Source organism: Pseudopipra pipra, chromosome 26 (assembly GCF_036250125.1).
Source record: "Pseudopipra pipra isolate bDixPip1 chromosome 26, bDixPip1.hap1, whole genome shotgun sequence".
In the NCBI taxonomy this organism is placed as follows: domain Eukaryota; kingdom Metazoa; phylum Chordata; class Aves; order Passeriformes; family Pipridae; genus Pseudopipra; species Pseudopipra pipra.
The window spans coordinates 5,276,625-5,293,126 of NC_087574.1; the positions used below are offsets into that span (position 1 = coordinate 5,276,625).

General features: G+C 61.8%; 1 protein-coding gene across 27 annotated transcripts in view; it reads left to right on the forward strand.

The window, feature by feature from the left end:
• The window catches only part of SRCIN1 (SRC kinase signaling inhibitor 1), a 76,244-nt gene extending 60,150 nt beyond the window's left edge, over positions 1–16,094 (forward strand). For 7 of the 27 annotated variants that reach the window (XR_010425241.1, XR_010425242.1, XR_010425240.1 and 4 more), the window contains 12 exons: positions 621–796; positions 992–1,122; positions 1,541–1,688; positions 2,485–2,767; positions 3,106–3,355; positions 3,501–3,671; positions 3,765–3,917; positions 4,989–5,114; positions 9,455–9,592; positions 12,280–13,291; positions 13,322–14,466; positions 14,540–16,094. Coding sequence is in view for 13 of the 27 variants with exons in the window: in XM_064636358.1 (XP_064492428.1) it covers positions 621–796; positions 992–1,122; positions 1,541–1,688; positions 2,485–2,767; positions 3,106–3,355; positions 3,501–3,671; positions 3,765–3,917; positions 4,989–5,114; positions 9,455–9,592; positions 12,280–13,156; positions 13,198–13,270 (2,526 nt within the window). In the remaining 14 variants the exon portion in view is untranslated. Of the gene's footprint in view, positions 1–620; positions 797–991; positions 1,123–1,540; positions 1,689–2,484; positions 2,768–3,105; positions 3,356–3,500; positions 3,672–3,764; positions 3,918–4,988; positions 5,115–9,454; positions 10,533–11,464; positions 12,259–12,279; positions 13,292–13,321; positions 14,467–14,539 lie in introns of those variants that run through there. The other 20 variants (XM_064636362.1, XM_064636359.1, XM_064636370.1 and 17 more) reach the window with 17 other exon arrangements.
• The last annotated feature ends 408 nt before the right edge of the window (positions 16,095–16,502 follow it).

Genomic DNA, 16,502 nt, shown 5'->3' on the forward strand with positions numbered 1-16,502 from the left:
TTTCCCCTCTCCTGCCGCACGGGGAGTCGCTCCCCTCGGGGTTCTCCGGTGTCGTGGCACAGCGGTGACAGCCCTGTGCCCTCCTCCTGTGCTCATGGCGACCTGGGGAAGGAGGCTTTGGGGGAAGGTGGCTTTGGGGGAAGGTGGCTTTGGGATAAGGTGGCTTTTGGGGAAGGTGGCTTTGGGGAAGGTGGATTTTGGGGAAGGTGGCTTTGGGGGAAGGTGGGTGGCTTTGGGGGAAGGTAGCTTTTGGGGAAGGTGGCTTTTGGAGAAGGTGGCTTTTAGGGAAGGTAGCTTTTGGGGAAGGTAGCTTTTGGGGAAGGTGGCTTTGGGGGAAGGTGGCTTTTGGGGAAGGTGGCTTTGGGGGAAGGTGGCTTTGCATGGGGCCGGGGGTGAGGTTGGCACAGTTGGTCGGGGCACGGTGGCACCGAGGTTGTGGGTTTGATCCCCGCGTGGGCCGTGAGCCGGACTCCATCCCCACGGGTCCCTTCCCGCTCGGAATATCCCGCGGCGTGGGAGAGCGAGGGGGTCCCTCCCCACGCCCTGCTGGCCACTTGTGGGGGCCCGTCACCCACCGGGGAGGGTCTCGCCCATCCTGAATCCACTTTCCATCCCCGCAGCTGCAGAACCAGGAGGCGGTGAAGACGCTGCTGCGGCGGACGGAGACGGAGATCAGCGTGCGGGTGACGGACACCATGCGCAAGCACGAGGACCCTCTGCAGCGCCAGCGCAGCCTCGTGGAGGAGGAGCGGCTCCGCTACCTCAACGAGGAGGAGCTCATCACCCAGCAGCTCAAGTGAGCCCGGGCAGGGGGTCCTTGCACCCCCCTCGAGGGGCCGGATCCTCCCTGGCTGCAGGTCGGCGGCTCGGGACGTGTCCCTGCCTGAGGAGGGGTCCCCAGCCCAGTGGTCCCCTCCCTTCTGCCCCCCCCCGGGGTTCTCCGGCGTCGTGGCACAACGGTGACCCCCCCACCCTCCTTCTGTGCTCGCAGTGACCTGGAGAAGTCTGTGGAGAAGATCCAGAAGGATCTGGCCCACAATCACCGGCTGATCCCTGTGCAGGAGCTGGAGGAGAAGGCGGTGGTGCTCAAGCAGCTGGGGGAGACACTCACAGACCTGAAGGGTGAGGATGGGCCGGGGGGCAAGCGGGGCCTTCCCGTGTTTCCCTGCTCCATCCCTGCGTGTGGGATGCTCCAGGATGTCCGTTGCCTCTGGGTTTGAGGGTTTGCACCCACCAGAGTGTCCCTCTGCATTCCTGGAGCGGGTATCCCGGTGCCCATCAGCACTGGGTGTGTCCTGGTGCCCGTGGATGTGGAGGGGCCTTCATGGGCTAAAATTGGTGCCTGTGGGTGGATGGAGAAGGGATGAGGGGCCTGGGGAAAACCCAGGCTTCCCAGGATCCACCCTTCCTGCTCCAACCTGGCAGGGTGCCCTTGCCCTGGGTATGATGGACATGGTGCTGTTGGTGGGTGTGGGGTGGGCACTGGGAGGGTCTCCCTGGCACAAAGGGGCCATGGTGACCCCCGATGTCCCCCCCCCAGCCCAGTTCCCCAGCCTGCAGAGCAAGATGCGGGTGGTGCTGCGGGTGGAGGTGGAAGCTGTGAAGTTCCTCAAGGAGGAGCCGAACCGGCTCGATGGGCTCCTCAAACGCTGCAAGACAGTGACAGACACCCTCGCCCAGATCCGCAGGTGAGCCCCAAAACCAGCCCCTTGGACACCTCGGCTGTCCCTGTGTCCCCACCTGTGTCGGCGTCCTCTGCGTTAATCCCAAATCCCAAAGTCATCCATCAGAACAGGAGGGGCATCCAAGGGACATTGGTAAATGGCTCATTTTTCTGCTAAGGAACTCAAAACCACCCTCAGCCCTCTCCAGGTCTGTGTGGGAACCCCTCTTTTCCTTATCTCTTCGAAAAAATGAGGGATCGTATCTCAGGAGGGAAAGGCGACCCTTGGTGTGATCAGAAATCCCTTTCCTGAGGAGCAGGGAATTGCTCTGCTGGAGAAAAAAACCAAAAATCATCTCCCAGATGTGATGCTCGTGGCAGGCTGGGCCGTGGAGCCCACCTGCCTCTTCCCATTAGGAGACCTCTCGGGATGGCTCAGGGCTCGGCCGCGCCGGGATCGCCCCGGGCTCATCACTAGCCTGGTTTTCCACGGAAATTAGCCTGTAGGATCATGCAGTGTCTGAACTGCCTGGCTGTCATCCTCATCCCTGATAACTCCTGGATCCAAAGGGCAGTTTCAGCCTGATCTGATGGAGAGGAAGGGTTTGGAGAGATCCAGTTTCCTCCCAGGTTCACGGAAACGGGCAGCCAGGCAGAGGGGCTCGTTCGTGTGCTCCCCCGAAACGGGCTGCAGCATCAGCCCCAACCCCTTCCCGGCCATCAGAGCAGGAGAGCAGGGTTTTTGCAGCATGGGGAGGGTGCAGTGGCCCCCCCCCCAGTGCCGTGCAGCCCCCCCAACACCATCACTCTGCCCCTGGCAGGCAAGTGGACGAGGGCGTGTGGACCTCCCCCAGCAACCTCAGCCAGTCCCCCAAGAAGGTGGCCCCCGAGACAGACTTCGGCAAAGGGCTGGATTTGGAGATGCCCACCAGCCCCCCTGTGAGCCTGGGCATGCCCAGCTTCGGGCACAGCCCCCCCCAGACCCAGAGCCACCCCTCCAAGAGCAATAACCCTGCCCGAGCCCCGGAGATGGTGCCCGCCAAGACACAGACTGGGCCGGAGACCCCCAGCAAGAAGAGCGCGGACAAAGCTGTGTCCGTGGAGGTGAGAGCCTGGGGGGGGTTCCTCAGTTCGGGGGGGCTCTTCTAGAGGGTCTGGCTGTGTCTCCCAGCTGAGACTGGGAACAGGAGCTCCTTCTCCTCGCTGGGGTGGCCGGTGGGTGGGGGATGGCACTGGGTGATGCAGCGCTGGGCGCACCCCCATTGCACGGGGGGGGGTTGTGCAGCTCGGGATGGGGGGCAGCACTGGCACCCCAGCTCCTCCCGGGCTCGGCAGCGGGTTGGGGGGGTGGCAGCAGGGCTGGGGGGTCACATCCTGCCTGCGAGGGCAGGAGGAGCTGCGGCGTGGACGGGACTGGAGCGGGCTCTGCCTGCCGTCCTCAGGCGGCCGAGCGGGACTGGGAGGAGAAACGGGCAGCGCTGACCCAGTACAGCGCCAAGGACATCAACCGGCTCCTGGAGGAGACGCAGGCCGAGCTCATGAAGGCCATCCCCGACCTGGAATTCGCTGCTAAGCACAAACAAGCCCCGGGCAGCGGCAGCGCCGCCTCCACCCCCGAGCACAAACCCTCCAAGCCACAGCACGCGCCGAAATCGGGGGGCAAAGGGGACCCCAACGGCCGCCGGGGCTCAGGTACGGCCCGGGGTCACCTCTGCCCGTGGGGCCGGGCGGGTGTGGTGCCGCAGGGGCCCTGGGCTGGCCCGTGCTGCCCCGAGGGGGGGTTTGTGCCCGGGGGTGTTGTATGAGAGGGGCAGGGAAAGGTCTCGTGCCCTCACAGCACCGTTTGTGCCCAGACGAGCTGACGGTGCCGCGGTACCGGACCGAGAAACCCTCCAAATCCCCCCCACCTCCCCCTCCACGCCGGAGCTTCCCCTCGTCCCACGGGCTGACCACCACCCGCAGCGGAGAGGTCATCGTCACCAGCAAGAAGGAGCCCGGGTTCATGAAGGTAGGGGGCACGGGCTGGGGGGTGGCTGCTGGGCAGGACCAGCCCCGGCTCCCGGTGCCCCCCGGCCCTCACCACCCCACTCCCCGCTGGCAGAAGGCCGAGTCGGAGGAGCTGGAGACGCAGAAGCCGCAGGTGAAGCTGAGGAGGACGGTGTCCGAGGTGGTCAGGCCGGCCTCCACCCCCCCCATCATCGCCTCGGCCATCAAGGACGACGACGACGAGGATCGGATCATCGCCGAGCTGGAGGTGGGCGCGGGAGGGGCTGCGGGACCCCCGGCTCGCCCGCCCTGCCCTGCCCTGTCTGCTCTCAGGGGGGCTGTGCCCAGCTCAGGGGACACCTCGGGGTGGGGTGTGGGGTGTGACATCCCACACGTGGGTGCCGCAGCGGGATTCCCGCTCCTCGCCCGTCTCCCGCCAGGAACGCGGTGCCGCGGGGACGGAGCGGCGGCCGGACCCCTCGCTGGGTCCGGGTGCTGCTCGTGGGGGTCACCCTCTCTCCTCAGCACTTCCACCCCAGCCCGGGCTTTAAGCCGAGCTCGTTTGGTTTTTAACTCTCCACGGCTGCAGCTGGAGGTTCGTGGGGGTTTGTGCACGGGGCACTGCAGAGGTACCCCCTGAGATACCACCCTCGGGCTCTGCACCCCCCTGGCTGGCTGTGCCCCACGTCCTGCCCCTGATCACTGCCGTGGAGGTGCCCGAGTGGGCCAGGGATGGCTTTTCCTTGGCGGGTTTTCCCCCAGGAGGCAGGAGAATGGTGATGGTGCAGGCAGGGGGACGGTGGTGGTGCAGGCAGGGGGGCGGTGGTGGTGCAGGCAGGGGACGGGTGATGGTGCAGGTGGGACTGGTGATGGTACAGGGGATGGGGTGGTGGTACAGGCAGGGGGATTAATGATGCTGCAGGCAGAGGGACTGGACCAGTGATGCTGCAGGCATGACTAGTGATGCTGCAGGCAGGACTGGTGATGCTGCAGGCAGAGGGACTGGACCAGTGATGCTGCAGACAGGACTGGTGATGCTGCAGGCAGGGGGATGGTGATGCTGCAGGCAGGGGGATGGTGATGCTGCAGGCAGGGGGATGGTGATGCTGCAGGCAGGGGGATGGTGATGCTGCAGGCAGGACGGGTGATCCTGCAGGCCTGGGGAGCAGTGCCACTGCCAGCAGCAGAGGGGACGAGGCTGCCTCTGCGTCTGATAACAGCCAAAGCTTCTTTCGCTCGCTGCCAAGCCCCAGTCGTGGTGTGACCATCCCTGCAGGCACGGGCTGCATCCTCCTCACCCCAAGCCTCCCTCCTCCAACCCCCGTGTTTGACTCCCCAGGTGTTTCAGAGAAGCTCTGCCTCCCCTTTCCTCCCCAAGCTCCATCACGAGCCGCTCGTGGCCGTCTGCCCCGGGCTGGCAGAGCTGTGGCCCAACGGAGCCTCCGTTGCAGCCCGAGGATGGAAGGTAACGGGGCTGCACCTTCACCACCTGCTCTCCTGCCTCTCTTTAACTCACTTCTGCTTCTTCCTCTGGTTTAACAAACTAATGGCTTCTCTCCACCCCCTCGCTCACCGTCTCTGCGTGGCCGGCACTGACACGGCTCAGGACCCAGCACTGACCCACCCGGCGGCCTCGTGGTTCCTGTGAGGGCCAGGTCGGGGTGGGAGGAAGGAAGGGGCCACCCCAGCACCACTCTGGGCATGGCACAGGGAGGGCTGGCTGCTCTCACCCTGCACTGGGTGCCCAGGGGGTGTCACTGGTGGGCGATGCATGGGAGACCCCCCCGGCTGTGCATGATGAGGGCCGAAGGCGAAGGGCTGGGCTCTGCCTGGGCCTGGCCCTGCCTCCCTCCCGACCTTCCTGCCCTCTGTCCTGGGCTCCAGGGTGGGGAGAGCAGGAGGAAAGTGCCTGGAGAGTGGATGGGATGGAGTAGGGGATGCCCAGAGCGGGGGAACAAGGGGGGCAAAGAGCAGGACAGAGGGTCCTGCTGATGCCAGAAGGCACCGAGTGAGGGGAGCTCTGCCTCACCTGCTGCTGGGGGGTCTGGGCACCTTGCAGGGACCCTGCTGGGTCCCTCCCTTCTCCTGGGACACCAGGGCTGAGTTGTCCATCTGTCCCTGTGTGCAAGGACCCCTCTTCAGAGGTCAGGCGTGTCCAGCTCCAGCCCCAGAGCTCCGTGGCCATCCCACCACGGGGGTTTCCCTCCCTCTCTGCCCCAGGGGCACCTCTTCTGCCAGGGCACCTCTCCAGCTCACCTACCCTCGGCTCCATGGAGGGCACAGCTGGCTCTGGCTCCTCGGGCACTGCACAGCTCCTTGGATCTCCCTGGGGATGGGAACAGGGAGGTGGGGGAGGAGGAGCAGCGTTTTCCAGCTGACTTCTTATTACTCAGGGTTTTAAAGGCCGGTTGCCCCTCGGCAGCTCGTTTGTGGTGGCTCATCCCCTGCTGAAGCTCTACCAGGAGCTGGGCTCTGCTCTTGGCACCAGTGCTGTGCCAGTTTACACCAGCGTGGAGAAATCCAAGCTGGACGGTGGCAGTCGGGTTTCCAAAGGCGTTCGGGAGATGCAGCGACACCGACGCGGTTTTGCCGGTTAAACCCCGGGCGATTCGTTGCCAAAATCTCCCAGGCCCAGCTTGCCTTGAGCACAACAAAACCAGTCCCAGTCTGTGCTGGGGGTGCTGGTGGGGCACCAGGGCTGGGCAGGAGGCTCGATGAGCATCCCCTCCCTGCCCGAACACCTCCCTGCAGCGATGCCCGGAGGCACCGGCACCGCAGGACCCCGGTGGTGTGTGGGGACACTCAGTGGCCCCCCAGCAGCTCTTGCTGCCCCCTCTGGCTCCTAATCTGTCTGAATTCTCTACCTAGGAGCCGCTGGCCCTGGCAGTCCCGGGGAGCCGGGCTTTCTCCCTCCCACAGATTGTGCTCACCGAGTGGGTGTCGGAGCCGCCGTCCCCCGAAGCCGAGCCGGAGGTGTGGGTGGAAACGGGCAGCGGAGGAGCAGGAGGGGAGTTTGCACCCAAGGGGGCAAGGAAAGGCCCTGTGGCTCCTGGCGGCCCCGAAAAGTCTCCCTTGGCACATGGGCACCCCCCAGCTGCAGCCCCGCAGCCCCCCAGCAGCTCGTCTCGGGGTCGTGCTCGTGCAGCGGGAGAGATTTGGGGGTTCTCTTTCCCAAGGGATAAAACGAGCCACCCCATGGGGGGGCAAGGAGGGGACACGGCTCTGAGTGCTGCCAGCAGGAGAGGAGGCAGCAGCAAGACTTGTCACCAAGGTCCCGTGGCTGCACAGCCCCCTCAGCCCCGGGGGGGTGCCGGAGTTGGAGGGGCTGCACTTCCCTCCGCCGGCGGCATCATCCCCCAAATTCCCAGTGATGGGGACCCCCAAGGAGGAGCCAGGCAGAGCGTGCAGGAGGCACCACTCCCTCCTGGAGATTCTGCTGGGGCTTCCAAACCAGCCCCAGCCTGCCCAGTGCCAAATCCCGGAGCTTTCCCGGGCAGGGATCCGGCCCCGCAGGGAAAGGGACCATCCCGGGCTGAGCATCCCCCGGAGCAGGTCACAGTGTGCCCGAGGCCAAGCTGTGGCACAGCGACTCCGGGATGGGATGGAGGGGCTCCGGCTGCCGGGGGGGACACCGGAATGGGGAGGAAGGTGCCGGAGGGGCTCTGCCAAGGGCCGGTGTCCCCTCGCCGCCCCACGACTCCGGGCAGCAAGGAGATTTATGAAGACACGTACCAGAGACTGGATAGCCTGGAAGAGACGATCCGAGAGCTGGAAATGACCATCAGTGAGATCAGCAGCCACCCCTCGGTGGAGTCGGTGTTCCCGAAAGACCTGCTGGGACCGGCGGGACCCAAGGAGACCAGGAAGGGTCTGGGGGACCTCAGCCAGAGGAGCTGTGATGATGGGACTGTGCTGGACCTCAGCCAGGCCAAAGATGATGCTCCCAGGAGCCCATCCCCAAGCAAGACCAAGCCACCGCTGCTCCCCAAGCCGCAGCTGCCCCCCGGCATCCCGCAGGTTTATTTTCTATTATCCCTCTTGCCGTGCTCTGCCCTGGACTCACTCTGATGTCTCTTCCTCCACCTCTACCTGCTCCCTCTCTGTGACTCTACCTCCAGGCAGAGCCAAGGTGGAAAACCGACCTCCTTTCCTCCCTGTCACTTGGAGGGGTTTGGGGATTGCAGGCAAGCAGGAATGAGCTGAGGGAGGAGTCGGCAGCAGGAAGGGAGATGGTGCCAGGCGGTGCTGCCTGGTCCCATCCGAAATTAGAGCCTGGGTAGGGTGGTGTCCTCTGCCCTGGCAGGTTTTGGGGCTGAGCATGGCGCTGGTGATGAGCACGGGGTCCGTGATGAGCGTCCCATTTGATCCATGATTGGCATCCCACGGGGTCCATGATGAGCATCCCGTGGGATGCAGCGAGGGCCAGGTGCTGTGGGTGACGAAGCGTCGTCCTTCGTTTCCCCATTTTGCATGAACACTTCCCTAATGAACTGCAGTTGGAGCCTGGCAGATGTTTCTCCTAATTAAATCACAGTGTGGGCTCCCTGAAGCCATCCAAATTGCTTTCTGCTGGAATCCAGCTGAATAGCTGGGAAAAGGAAGGGGGGGGAATGCCCCGAGCTGCTCTGACATCAACCTGCTCCTTTATTAACAGTCAGCACTGGGGGAATAAATCTCCTTTCCCGTTTGGAGCCGTTGGTTCCCAGCAGTGCTGGGGTGCTCTCGCTGGGTGAATGGGCTGGCAAGTGGGTGTAGCTGCAATTTTTCCTGTTGTTGGCTCCCGCTGCACCTCTGGAGCCTGGGAAAACAGGAGCGGAGCTGCGGGCTGGATTTGTGGCTGTGGCTGCGACACGTGTGGGTGCACACAGAGCAGAGCTCAGGGTTAGGCTGGAGAGGCTGCACTGAGCCCGTCCTAAAGCAGGGCAGGTGTTGTGTCACCTTCCAAGGGTGCTCTGTTGGTTGGGAAGGTTCCCAGTGCCTGCTGTGTGGGGAATGGTGTGGTGCAGGCACACGTGGGGTTGTTGGAGTGTGCTGTGCAGGGCCAGGAGCTGGACCTCAGGGATCCTCGGGGGTCCCTTCCAGCTCGGGATATTCCACGATTCTGTGATTTCCTTGCGCTGTGGGGCCCAGGAATCCCTGTGACCCCTCCACGGGACCGCTGAGGATCACAGAGGGGCAGACAAGGCAGAGAGCTGTGCCTGCATGGAGTCACCAGCCTGGCCTCACCCTGGTGACCCCTTGGCTCTCCCCGTTGGCACGGGGCAGGCAGGAGGTGATGGCAGGGAGAGGGTCTGGGGCACCCCATGCACAGGGGGACACGTGAGGCACCGCTTTGCGGGGGGGGGTGTGTGCAGGTACCACATCCCTCACTGCTGCTCTTGCAAGACTCTGCGTGCCCACCCGTGCCCAGCCAGTTAACAAACACCTCTGTATTCCCACTGCCGCCGTTCCCACCTGGAATCTGCTTCTGCCTGCCGCCGCCTCTTTCCCCCTCTCTTGGCCGTGCCCCCCTGCCCCGGCGGGGTGTTCTCCTCCTGCCCTCCGTCTCCCGGTGTTTGCCGTGTCTGTCCCTCTTTGGTGGCTTCCTGGTAAGTCCTGGGTGGTTTGGGAGCTCTCCCGCCGGAGCTCCCTTGGCACGAGGAGCCGGTGGCCTCGTCCGGCTTTGCCACCCCGGGCACCCCGGGCAGGGACATCCCCAGGGGGGGCTCGGCACAGCTCCGGGCACAGCTCCGGGCATCCCGTGGTGCCGGTGGGGGCCTCACCCGCGGGTTTTAACCCCTTCCCCCCGGTGCTGTGTCCCGGCAGAGCGGCGGCGTGTCCATCCCGGCCATGAAGGTGGTGAACCCGGCGTCGCGGCTGAAGCAGAGCCAGCAGGGCAGCCCCGACAAGAGCAAGCACATAAAGCAGCGGATGGAGTACATGCGCATCCAGGGCCAGCAGCAGGTAGTCCATCCCTACTGCCCACGGCCCTGGCATCGCCTCGGGCATGGCCTGAGTCGGGGTGAGGGGCACGGGAGACCCTGAGGGGGGTGCTTTTGGAGAGGGGGCTCTCTCGGAGCCTCCTTCGCCTTGGTGGGGCTGGGGGGCGCAGGGGAGGGGATGTTGGGGTGCAGGAGGGGCCCTTGCCGTGGTCTGTGCCCACCTGTGGGGGACAGGGACGTGATTTGCTGCTGGCAGTGACAAACTCACCCCCGGTGTGGTGTGAGGATGAAGCTGGAGCCGTTTGTCCCCCAGCCCTGTCTGTCCCCGCTGGACGGGCTGAGCCCCAGCGTCGGTCCCTGAGGGACCCCAAGAGCCCCTTGGCCACGGTGATGAGCGTGGCAGAGCCGTGTGCCTGGCACAGGGGCTCCAGGGGGATTAATTTACCACAGCTGGGGCCACCCAGCCCGTCCTGGGGGGTTTTGGGGAGCAGGGACCCTCCGTGCACCGCGGCCGCAGAAGCAGCTTATCCTGGGAGGGGGGTCACAGGCAGGGTGATGGTATTTGGGGTGCCTGGCAGCGTGGGGAGAGGGTGAGTGGGCCACAGCAGCTGGAAGAGAAGCATTTTGGGATGGGATGGAGCTTCCCCCCCACCCAGCACCCAGTTCCCACCCCTCTCCCATCCCCGGGGGCAGCTCCTGCTCTGTCCTTGCTGACACCCCAGGGCTGGCCGTGGATTCCCAGCTTGCTCAGGCCACGGGCAAGGGGACCACGGCCAGTTCAGTGCCCTCCCTCCCTCCTCACCTCTTCTCCCCCCCTCCCAACACCCCCTTCCCCCTCAGTGGGCAGCACGAGTGGGCTCACCCCCTCCTCTCCCCCCACTCCCTGCTCTGTGTCTTGATCCCCTTCCAGGGGCCTGGCATCCAAAAAAAACCCCATCCAATAAACCCGATTCTGCTCGTTCTGTTGGATCCATAAACCCTGTTGGATAACCCAAAGGTTTTTCACCAGCTACTTGGAGCAGGACTGGGGGGGATTTCGTGCAGTTTGGGCAAATGTTGCATGAGCAAAACGGGCACCTTGCACCCCCTTTGGCTGTGGCAAGAGGGCTCAGTGCCACCCTTGGCTGTTCCATCACCTGGGTCCTTCACAGTGGCAAGACATCCCCAGGGAGGGTCCATCCTCAAGGTCGGGGTCTCCCTGCCAGCCCCCCCTGGGATATGGGGGGTGCACGTGGGGTTCCACACCCTGCAGAATCAGGGAGAGGGCAGGAGGTTCCCTCTGCCCCCTGTCCCAGGGCTGGGCCGTGGAGAAACACCGGCCAGAGGGGCTGTGCTGGGAGTTCCAAGGGGCTGGGGAGCATTTCCTGGCCCCCCACACTTCAGGGAGGCCACCAAGTCCCCTTCCCTGGAGGCCACACCCCGGACAGTGTCCTCCCTGTCGGTCACCTGGCCCCTGGCACCTCCCGGTGCCCTCGCTGGGGTGGCCAGAGCACGAGTTTTCCGTGTCACTTTTGTCCTCACTGCCCTCTCCTTGGGCAGGAATTTTCCACGTCCCCCCCGCCCAGCAGCCCAGGGCTGGCAGCTCCCTCTGCCCATTCCATGAGGGTTTATGAGCATCATTCCCTCCCGGAGCCCTGGACCAGCTCTTGGATGAGCCGGGTGGGGTCCTGGCTGTGCCAGGGGTGCCCCCCAGGGCGGTGTCCCAGCGGGACAGGGTGGGCACCGTCACCCCAGGTGCTGTGCCCGGTCTAACACTGCCCTTCTTGTCCCCCCCTGCCTTCCCCCCTCTCCCCCTGCCTGTGTGTGTGTGTGTGTGTGTGTGTGTGTGCCTGTCTGTCCTCGTGGCCGTCTGTCCGTCCGTCTCTGCTCTCGGGGTCGTCCCCTTCCCGTCCAGTGACGCGTGGGACCAGCTCATCTCGTGCTGTTTGTGGTGGCCCTTTTCCAGCTGCTTGACCTCAGGCCTGACTCAATGCTGCTTCTGAACAGACTCCCTTTGGTTCTTGGTTGTTTTGGGTTTTTTCTGTCCTGTTCTTTCTTCTTCTTCTTCTTCTTCTTGTTTCCTTTCTTTGTCTTTTTTTTTGGTTTTTTTTATTGAGACTGTTTTTTTGACTTTCCTCCCCTTTCTCCTCCTCCTCCTCCTGCTCCTTGAATCTTGCTTTTCTTTCTAGGCCACTAGACCATCTAAAGAGGCCAGTGAGACTTCCCCCACGGTCTCAGAAAAACCCGCATCTGGCAGAACATCCATCCCCGTATTGACTTCCTTTGGGGCAAGGAACTCCTCCATCTCATTCTGAGCATCCTTGCCAGCTCCAACCCAACCGCTCCCGGGGGGCCGGGCCTCTCTCTTCCTTGGGCTCCTCTTCCTCCCTGGGACTTTGTCTTCTTGAGGCACCTGGAGGGATCGCCACCTGTCCCTCTCTTTCTGTTTTATCACTGTCTTGCTCCACTGTGGCCGACCTCGTGTCTCGCCTCCGCTCCGCCACGGCCCGACTTGTGTCTCGCCTCCGCTCGCCACGGCCCGACTCCCGTCTCCCATCTCGCTCCGCAATGGCCAACCAGCCACTTTCTGTTTCTCTCTCTCTCCCTCTCTCTTTTTCTTTGCTTTCTCCCTTTTCCTTTCCTTTGGATCGCTGTTGGTTTGGTTTTTCTCCCGCCCTCCCGCCCCGCCCTCCCACCCCGCTGGTTTTTTTTTTTCCTGTTTATTCGAAGAGCTCTCAGAGCTTCACTCCACCAGTCCCACCAGCTTCGAGCAAAGAGGAGCTCCAGGCTTCGCCCCCCGGCCCCGCGCGCCCAGGGGGGAAACGGCGCCCGCCGAAGACGCCCCCGGCACCCCCCGAGCCGAGCGGGAGCCCCCCGAGCATCCCGGGAGCCCCCCGGCAGGAGGAGAGGACCCCCCGCGCCCCGGCCGGGCCTCGGCGGTGGGTGGTCGGTGCCGCCGCGGCCGCACCGCGTCCTTCGCCGGCCGAGGGCCCGGTGACGTCCCGGGGGGGTGTCACCGCTGCCACCACCCCCCGGGGGCCGGGGGGGAGGCAGGAGGGGCCGGGGGGTGCCCGCCCGTGCCGGAGGGGCCGGAGGGTGAGAGTGTGAAACGGGGAGGGGCGGCCGCGGCCGCCCGACCCCCCCCCGGGGCGGAACGAAGCACTTTAACCGAGCGCCGGGGTGGGGGGACGAGGGCACGGGGGGGTCCCACCGCACGGGGACGCCCTGCCCGACCTCTGCCACCTTCCCCAGGGGATGAGGAGGGGGGACAAGTGCCCGGAGCCCCCTGCTCCGGGTGGGGATCCCACCCTGGGGGGCCCTGCCCGGCCTGGGGGACCGGAGGGGTCCCCGGGGTGCGTGGCCAGGGGATGCCTGTCTGTGGCCACCACCCACCACAGCTGAGCCAGGTGTGTCCAGGAGTGCCCAGCTGTGCTCCAGGTGTGCCCAGCTGTGCTCCAGGTGTGCCCAGGTGTATGCCAGGTGTGCCCAGCTGTGCTCCAGGTGTGCCCAGGTGTATGCCAGGTGTGCCCAGCTGTGCTCCAGGTGTGCCCAGGTGTATGCCAGGTGTCCACCAGGAGTGCCCAGGTGTATGCCAGGTGTGCTCCAGGTGTGCCCAGCTGTGCCCAGGTGTGCACCAGGAGTGCCCAGCTGTGCCCCAGGTGTGCCCAGGTGTGCACCAGTTGTGCCCAGCTGTGCCCAGCTGTGCCCAGCTATGTTCTAGGTGTGTCCAGGTGTGCACCAGGTGTGTCCAGGTGTGCCCAGCTGTGCCCAGCTATGCTCCAGCTGTGCCCAGCTGTGCCCAGGTGTGTGTGTGCGTGTGCTCTCCGTGTGTGCCCAGTGCACCACGAGATGGAATCACTCCTTTTCGTTGGCTAAAGTCGTCCTTGGGTTGGTTGTTTTGGTTTTTTATTTTAATTCTTTTTCTTCTTTTCCTCCCCCCTCCCCTCTTTTTTTTGTATCTCGATCATTTTTGTACAGAAGAACGAAGCCTTTTTTGAATAACAAAGAGAAAACAAAAAAAACCAAAAAGACAAAAAAGAAAAAAAAAAAAAAAAAAAGGAAAAAAAAAATCATGATGCAATTTCTTTGGATTGCAAAAAGCAACTCTTTACATTTAAGTGAAGTGTCTTAACATTTTATATTGTTTTAAAAATATATTTACATATTATATATATATAATATACGTAATATAAATATATATATATAAATATTTAAAGAGAAAAAAAAAAAGAGAAGAAATAAATCACGTCTGGTATATTAGGGGGTGGATTTTATCCCTTGGTTAGACTTTAGAGCTCCTTGTGGTTTTTGAGAGGGCCGGTTCTGAGCGGCTTCTGAGTTCCCATCCTCCTTCCAGCACTTTCCTTGTCCCATCCCTGTCCCCCACCCCTCAGATCCCCGGGGCTGGGTGGCCCTGGGGACACCCCCGGGGTGGGGCAGCCCCCCCTTCCCGGCAGCAATAGCAGTCACTTGATGCTTTTAATTTCCTTTTTTTATTATTTTCCTTGGTACCAAAGTGAATCATTGTAGCAAAGCCGCAGCTTCTTAGGCCAGGATGGGGGGGTGGTCCCCCCTCCCCTGCCCCCTCCCCACCCCCCCCACGCTTTGCAGCCCCCACACCCATCCTGGTGCTTCCCAGATGCACAAAGAACCCCCCCTTCCCCTCGGGGAGGTGGGAGGGTGACAAGTGCCACCCCCACCCCCCCGGGGACACCCATAAAGGTGTTGGGGGGTCTGTATTTGGTGCAAACCCCATCCCAGGGGTGTCCAGGACACCCACAGAGGTGTCAGGAGGGGCTGGACTTTGTGCAACCCCATCCCAGCAGCACCCAGGGGTGTCCAGAACACCCATAAAGGTTTGGGGGGGGTCTGTATTAGTGCAACCCAATCCCATGGGTGTTCAGAACACCCATAAAGGTGTCAGGGGGGATTGCACTTAATACAAACCCCATCCCAGCAGCACCCAGGGGTGTCCAGGACACCCATAAAGGTTTTGGGGGGGTCTGTATTAGTGCAAACCCCATCCCAGCAGCACCCAGGGGTGTCCAGGACACCCACCCCACTGGGACCACGCTGTCACACAGCAGGGGGGGGGGTCCCCACTTTGCCCCAGGAGCCCCCTGCCAGCACTCCCTGCAGGGCAGGAGGGGTTTGGGGTGCCCAACTCTGGGGTTTGGGGTGCCCACCTCTGGGTTTTTGGGGTGCCCACCTCTGGGGTTTGGGGTGCCCAGCTCTGGAGTTTGGGGTGCCCAGCTCTGGGGTTTGGGGTGCCCAGCTCTGGGTTTTTGGGATGCCCAGCTCTGGAGTTTGGGGTGCCCAGCTCTGGGTTTTTGGGGTGCCCAGCTCTGGAGTTTGGGGTGCCCAGCTCTGGAGTTTGGGGTGCCCAGCTCTGGGTTTTTAGGGTGCCCAGCTCTGGGTTTTTGGGATGCCCAGCTCTGGGGTTTTTGGGGTGCCCAGCTCTGGGTTTTTGGGGTGCCCAGCTCTGGAGTTTGGGGTGCCCAACTCTGGTTTTTTGGGGTGCCCTCCACCGAACAAGGGGGTGCACAGTGCTGGGTGAAGGGGTTCACCCCAAAATCCCCCAAATCCAGCCCCCCAAGCCCCCCCTTTCTCCCCCCCTCCCTCTCCCACCCATCAGGCTGGTTCCCCCGTGAGCGTGTGTGTCCGTCCTTTCATGGCATCATGCAAAAAAAAAAACCCAACACCAAACAACCCCTTCCCTCGAGCACCCCGAGCTGAAGCAAGAGAACAAAAACAAACAAACAAAAAAATTAAAAAAAAACCCAAACCCAAACAAACAAAAAAAACACCCAAACAAATAAAGCGATTCTGGTTCGAAACCAGAAAAAAAAAAAAAAAAAGACCAAAAAAACAGGAAAACGTCGCAAAAATATTTAAAAAAAAAAGGTAAAATAACCAAGCGCTGCCTGCATGTGTCGGAGGCACCCGCTGCATGAGCACCCCCTGCTTTACTCGTCTGGATGTTGTTTAAAAAAGGCTACGACTCTGAAAAGGGCAAAAAAAATTAATATATATATGTAAGAAAAAGAAAAAAAAAAAACAAACGAGTTCCTGATTCTCTTTAGAGGCTGTTTTGGGGTTTCTACGACGTCGTGTGTCTCTCTCTCTCTCTCTCTCTTCGCATGAAATTTTTCTTCTCGTGAACTGTTTTAAAAGAAAAAAAAAAATAAGAGGCGGAAAAAAAAAAAAAGGGATGGAAAAGGGAATAAAAACGAGGGAAAAAAAAGGAAAAATGTTAAAAAAAAAAAAAAAAAAAAAGGAAAAAAAGGCCTTGCACGGGGTGGAGGTGGGGGGCGAGGGGGGTGGGGTTGGGGGGGTGGGCCCCCCCTGTGCCCCCTCTCCCCGTACCCCCCCCCGTGCCCCTCCCTGTGTCGCTGTGGATGCCATGGGTAGTTCTGTGCACAACGTGACCATTGTAATTGCAAATCCCATGACAAAAGGGTTGCTTTTTATTTTCCTTTTCCCTTTATTACTTTTCTTTTCTATCAGAGTGTCTGGCTTTAATAATAAAATTAATTTTTTTTTTTTTTTTTTTGCTCTCTCTCTCTCTCTCTCTTTCTGGTTTTTCCCCTCCAAACCTTTCCCCAGGTTGGGAATTTTATCTCGTTATGGGGTGGGACATCCCCAACTCTGAGACCACCCCAGTGGGTGTGGGGGGTCCATTTCCTCCTCCCAGGCTCATGGAAAAGTGGGATAAACCCTGGCATGGATAAACCTGGATGCTGCCAATGCTCCAGGACCTGCAGCACAAGGAACAGGGGGGTCTTTTCTCACTGTGGGGTAGGTGGGGTGGGACATCCCCAACTCTGAGACCACCCTAGTCCACCATCCCTGTGGGTGTGGAGGCCCATTTCCTCCTCCCAGGCTCATAGAAAAGCTGGATAAATCTTCCCAGGGACAAACCCTTCCCTGGATGAACTTTCCCTGGATGCTGC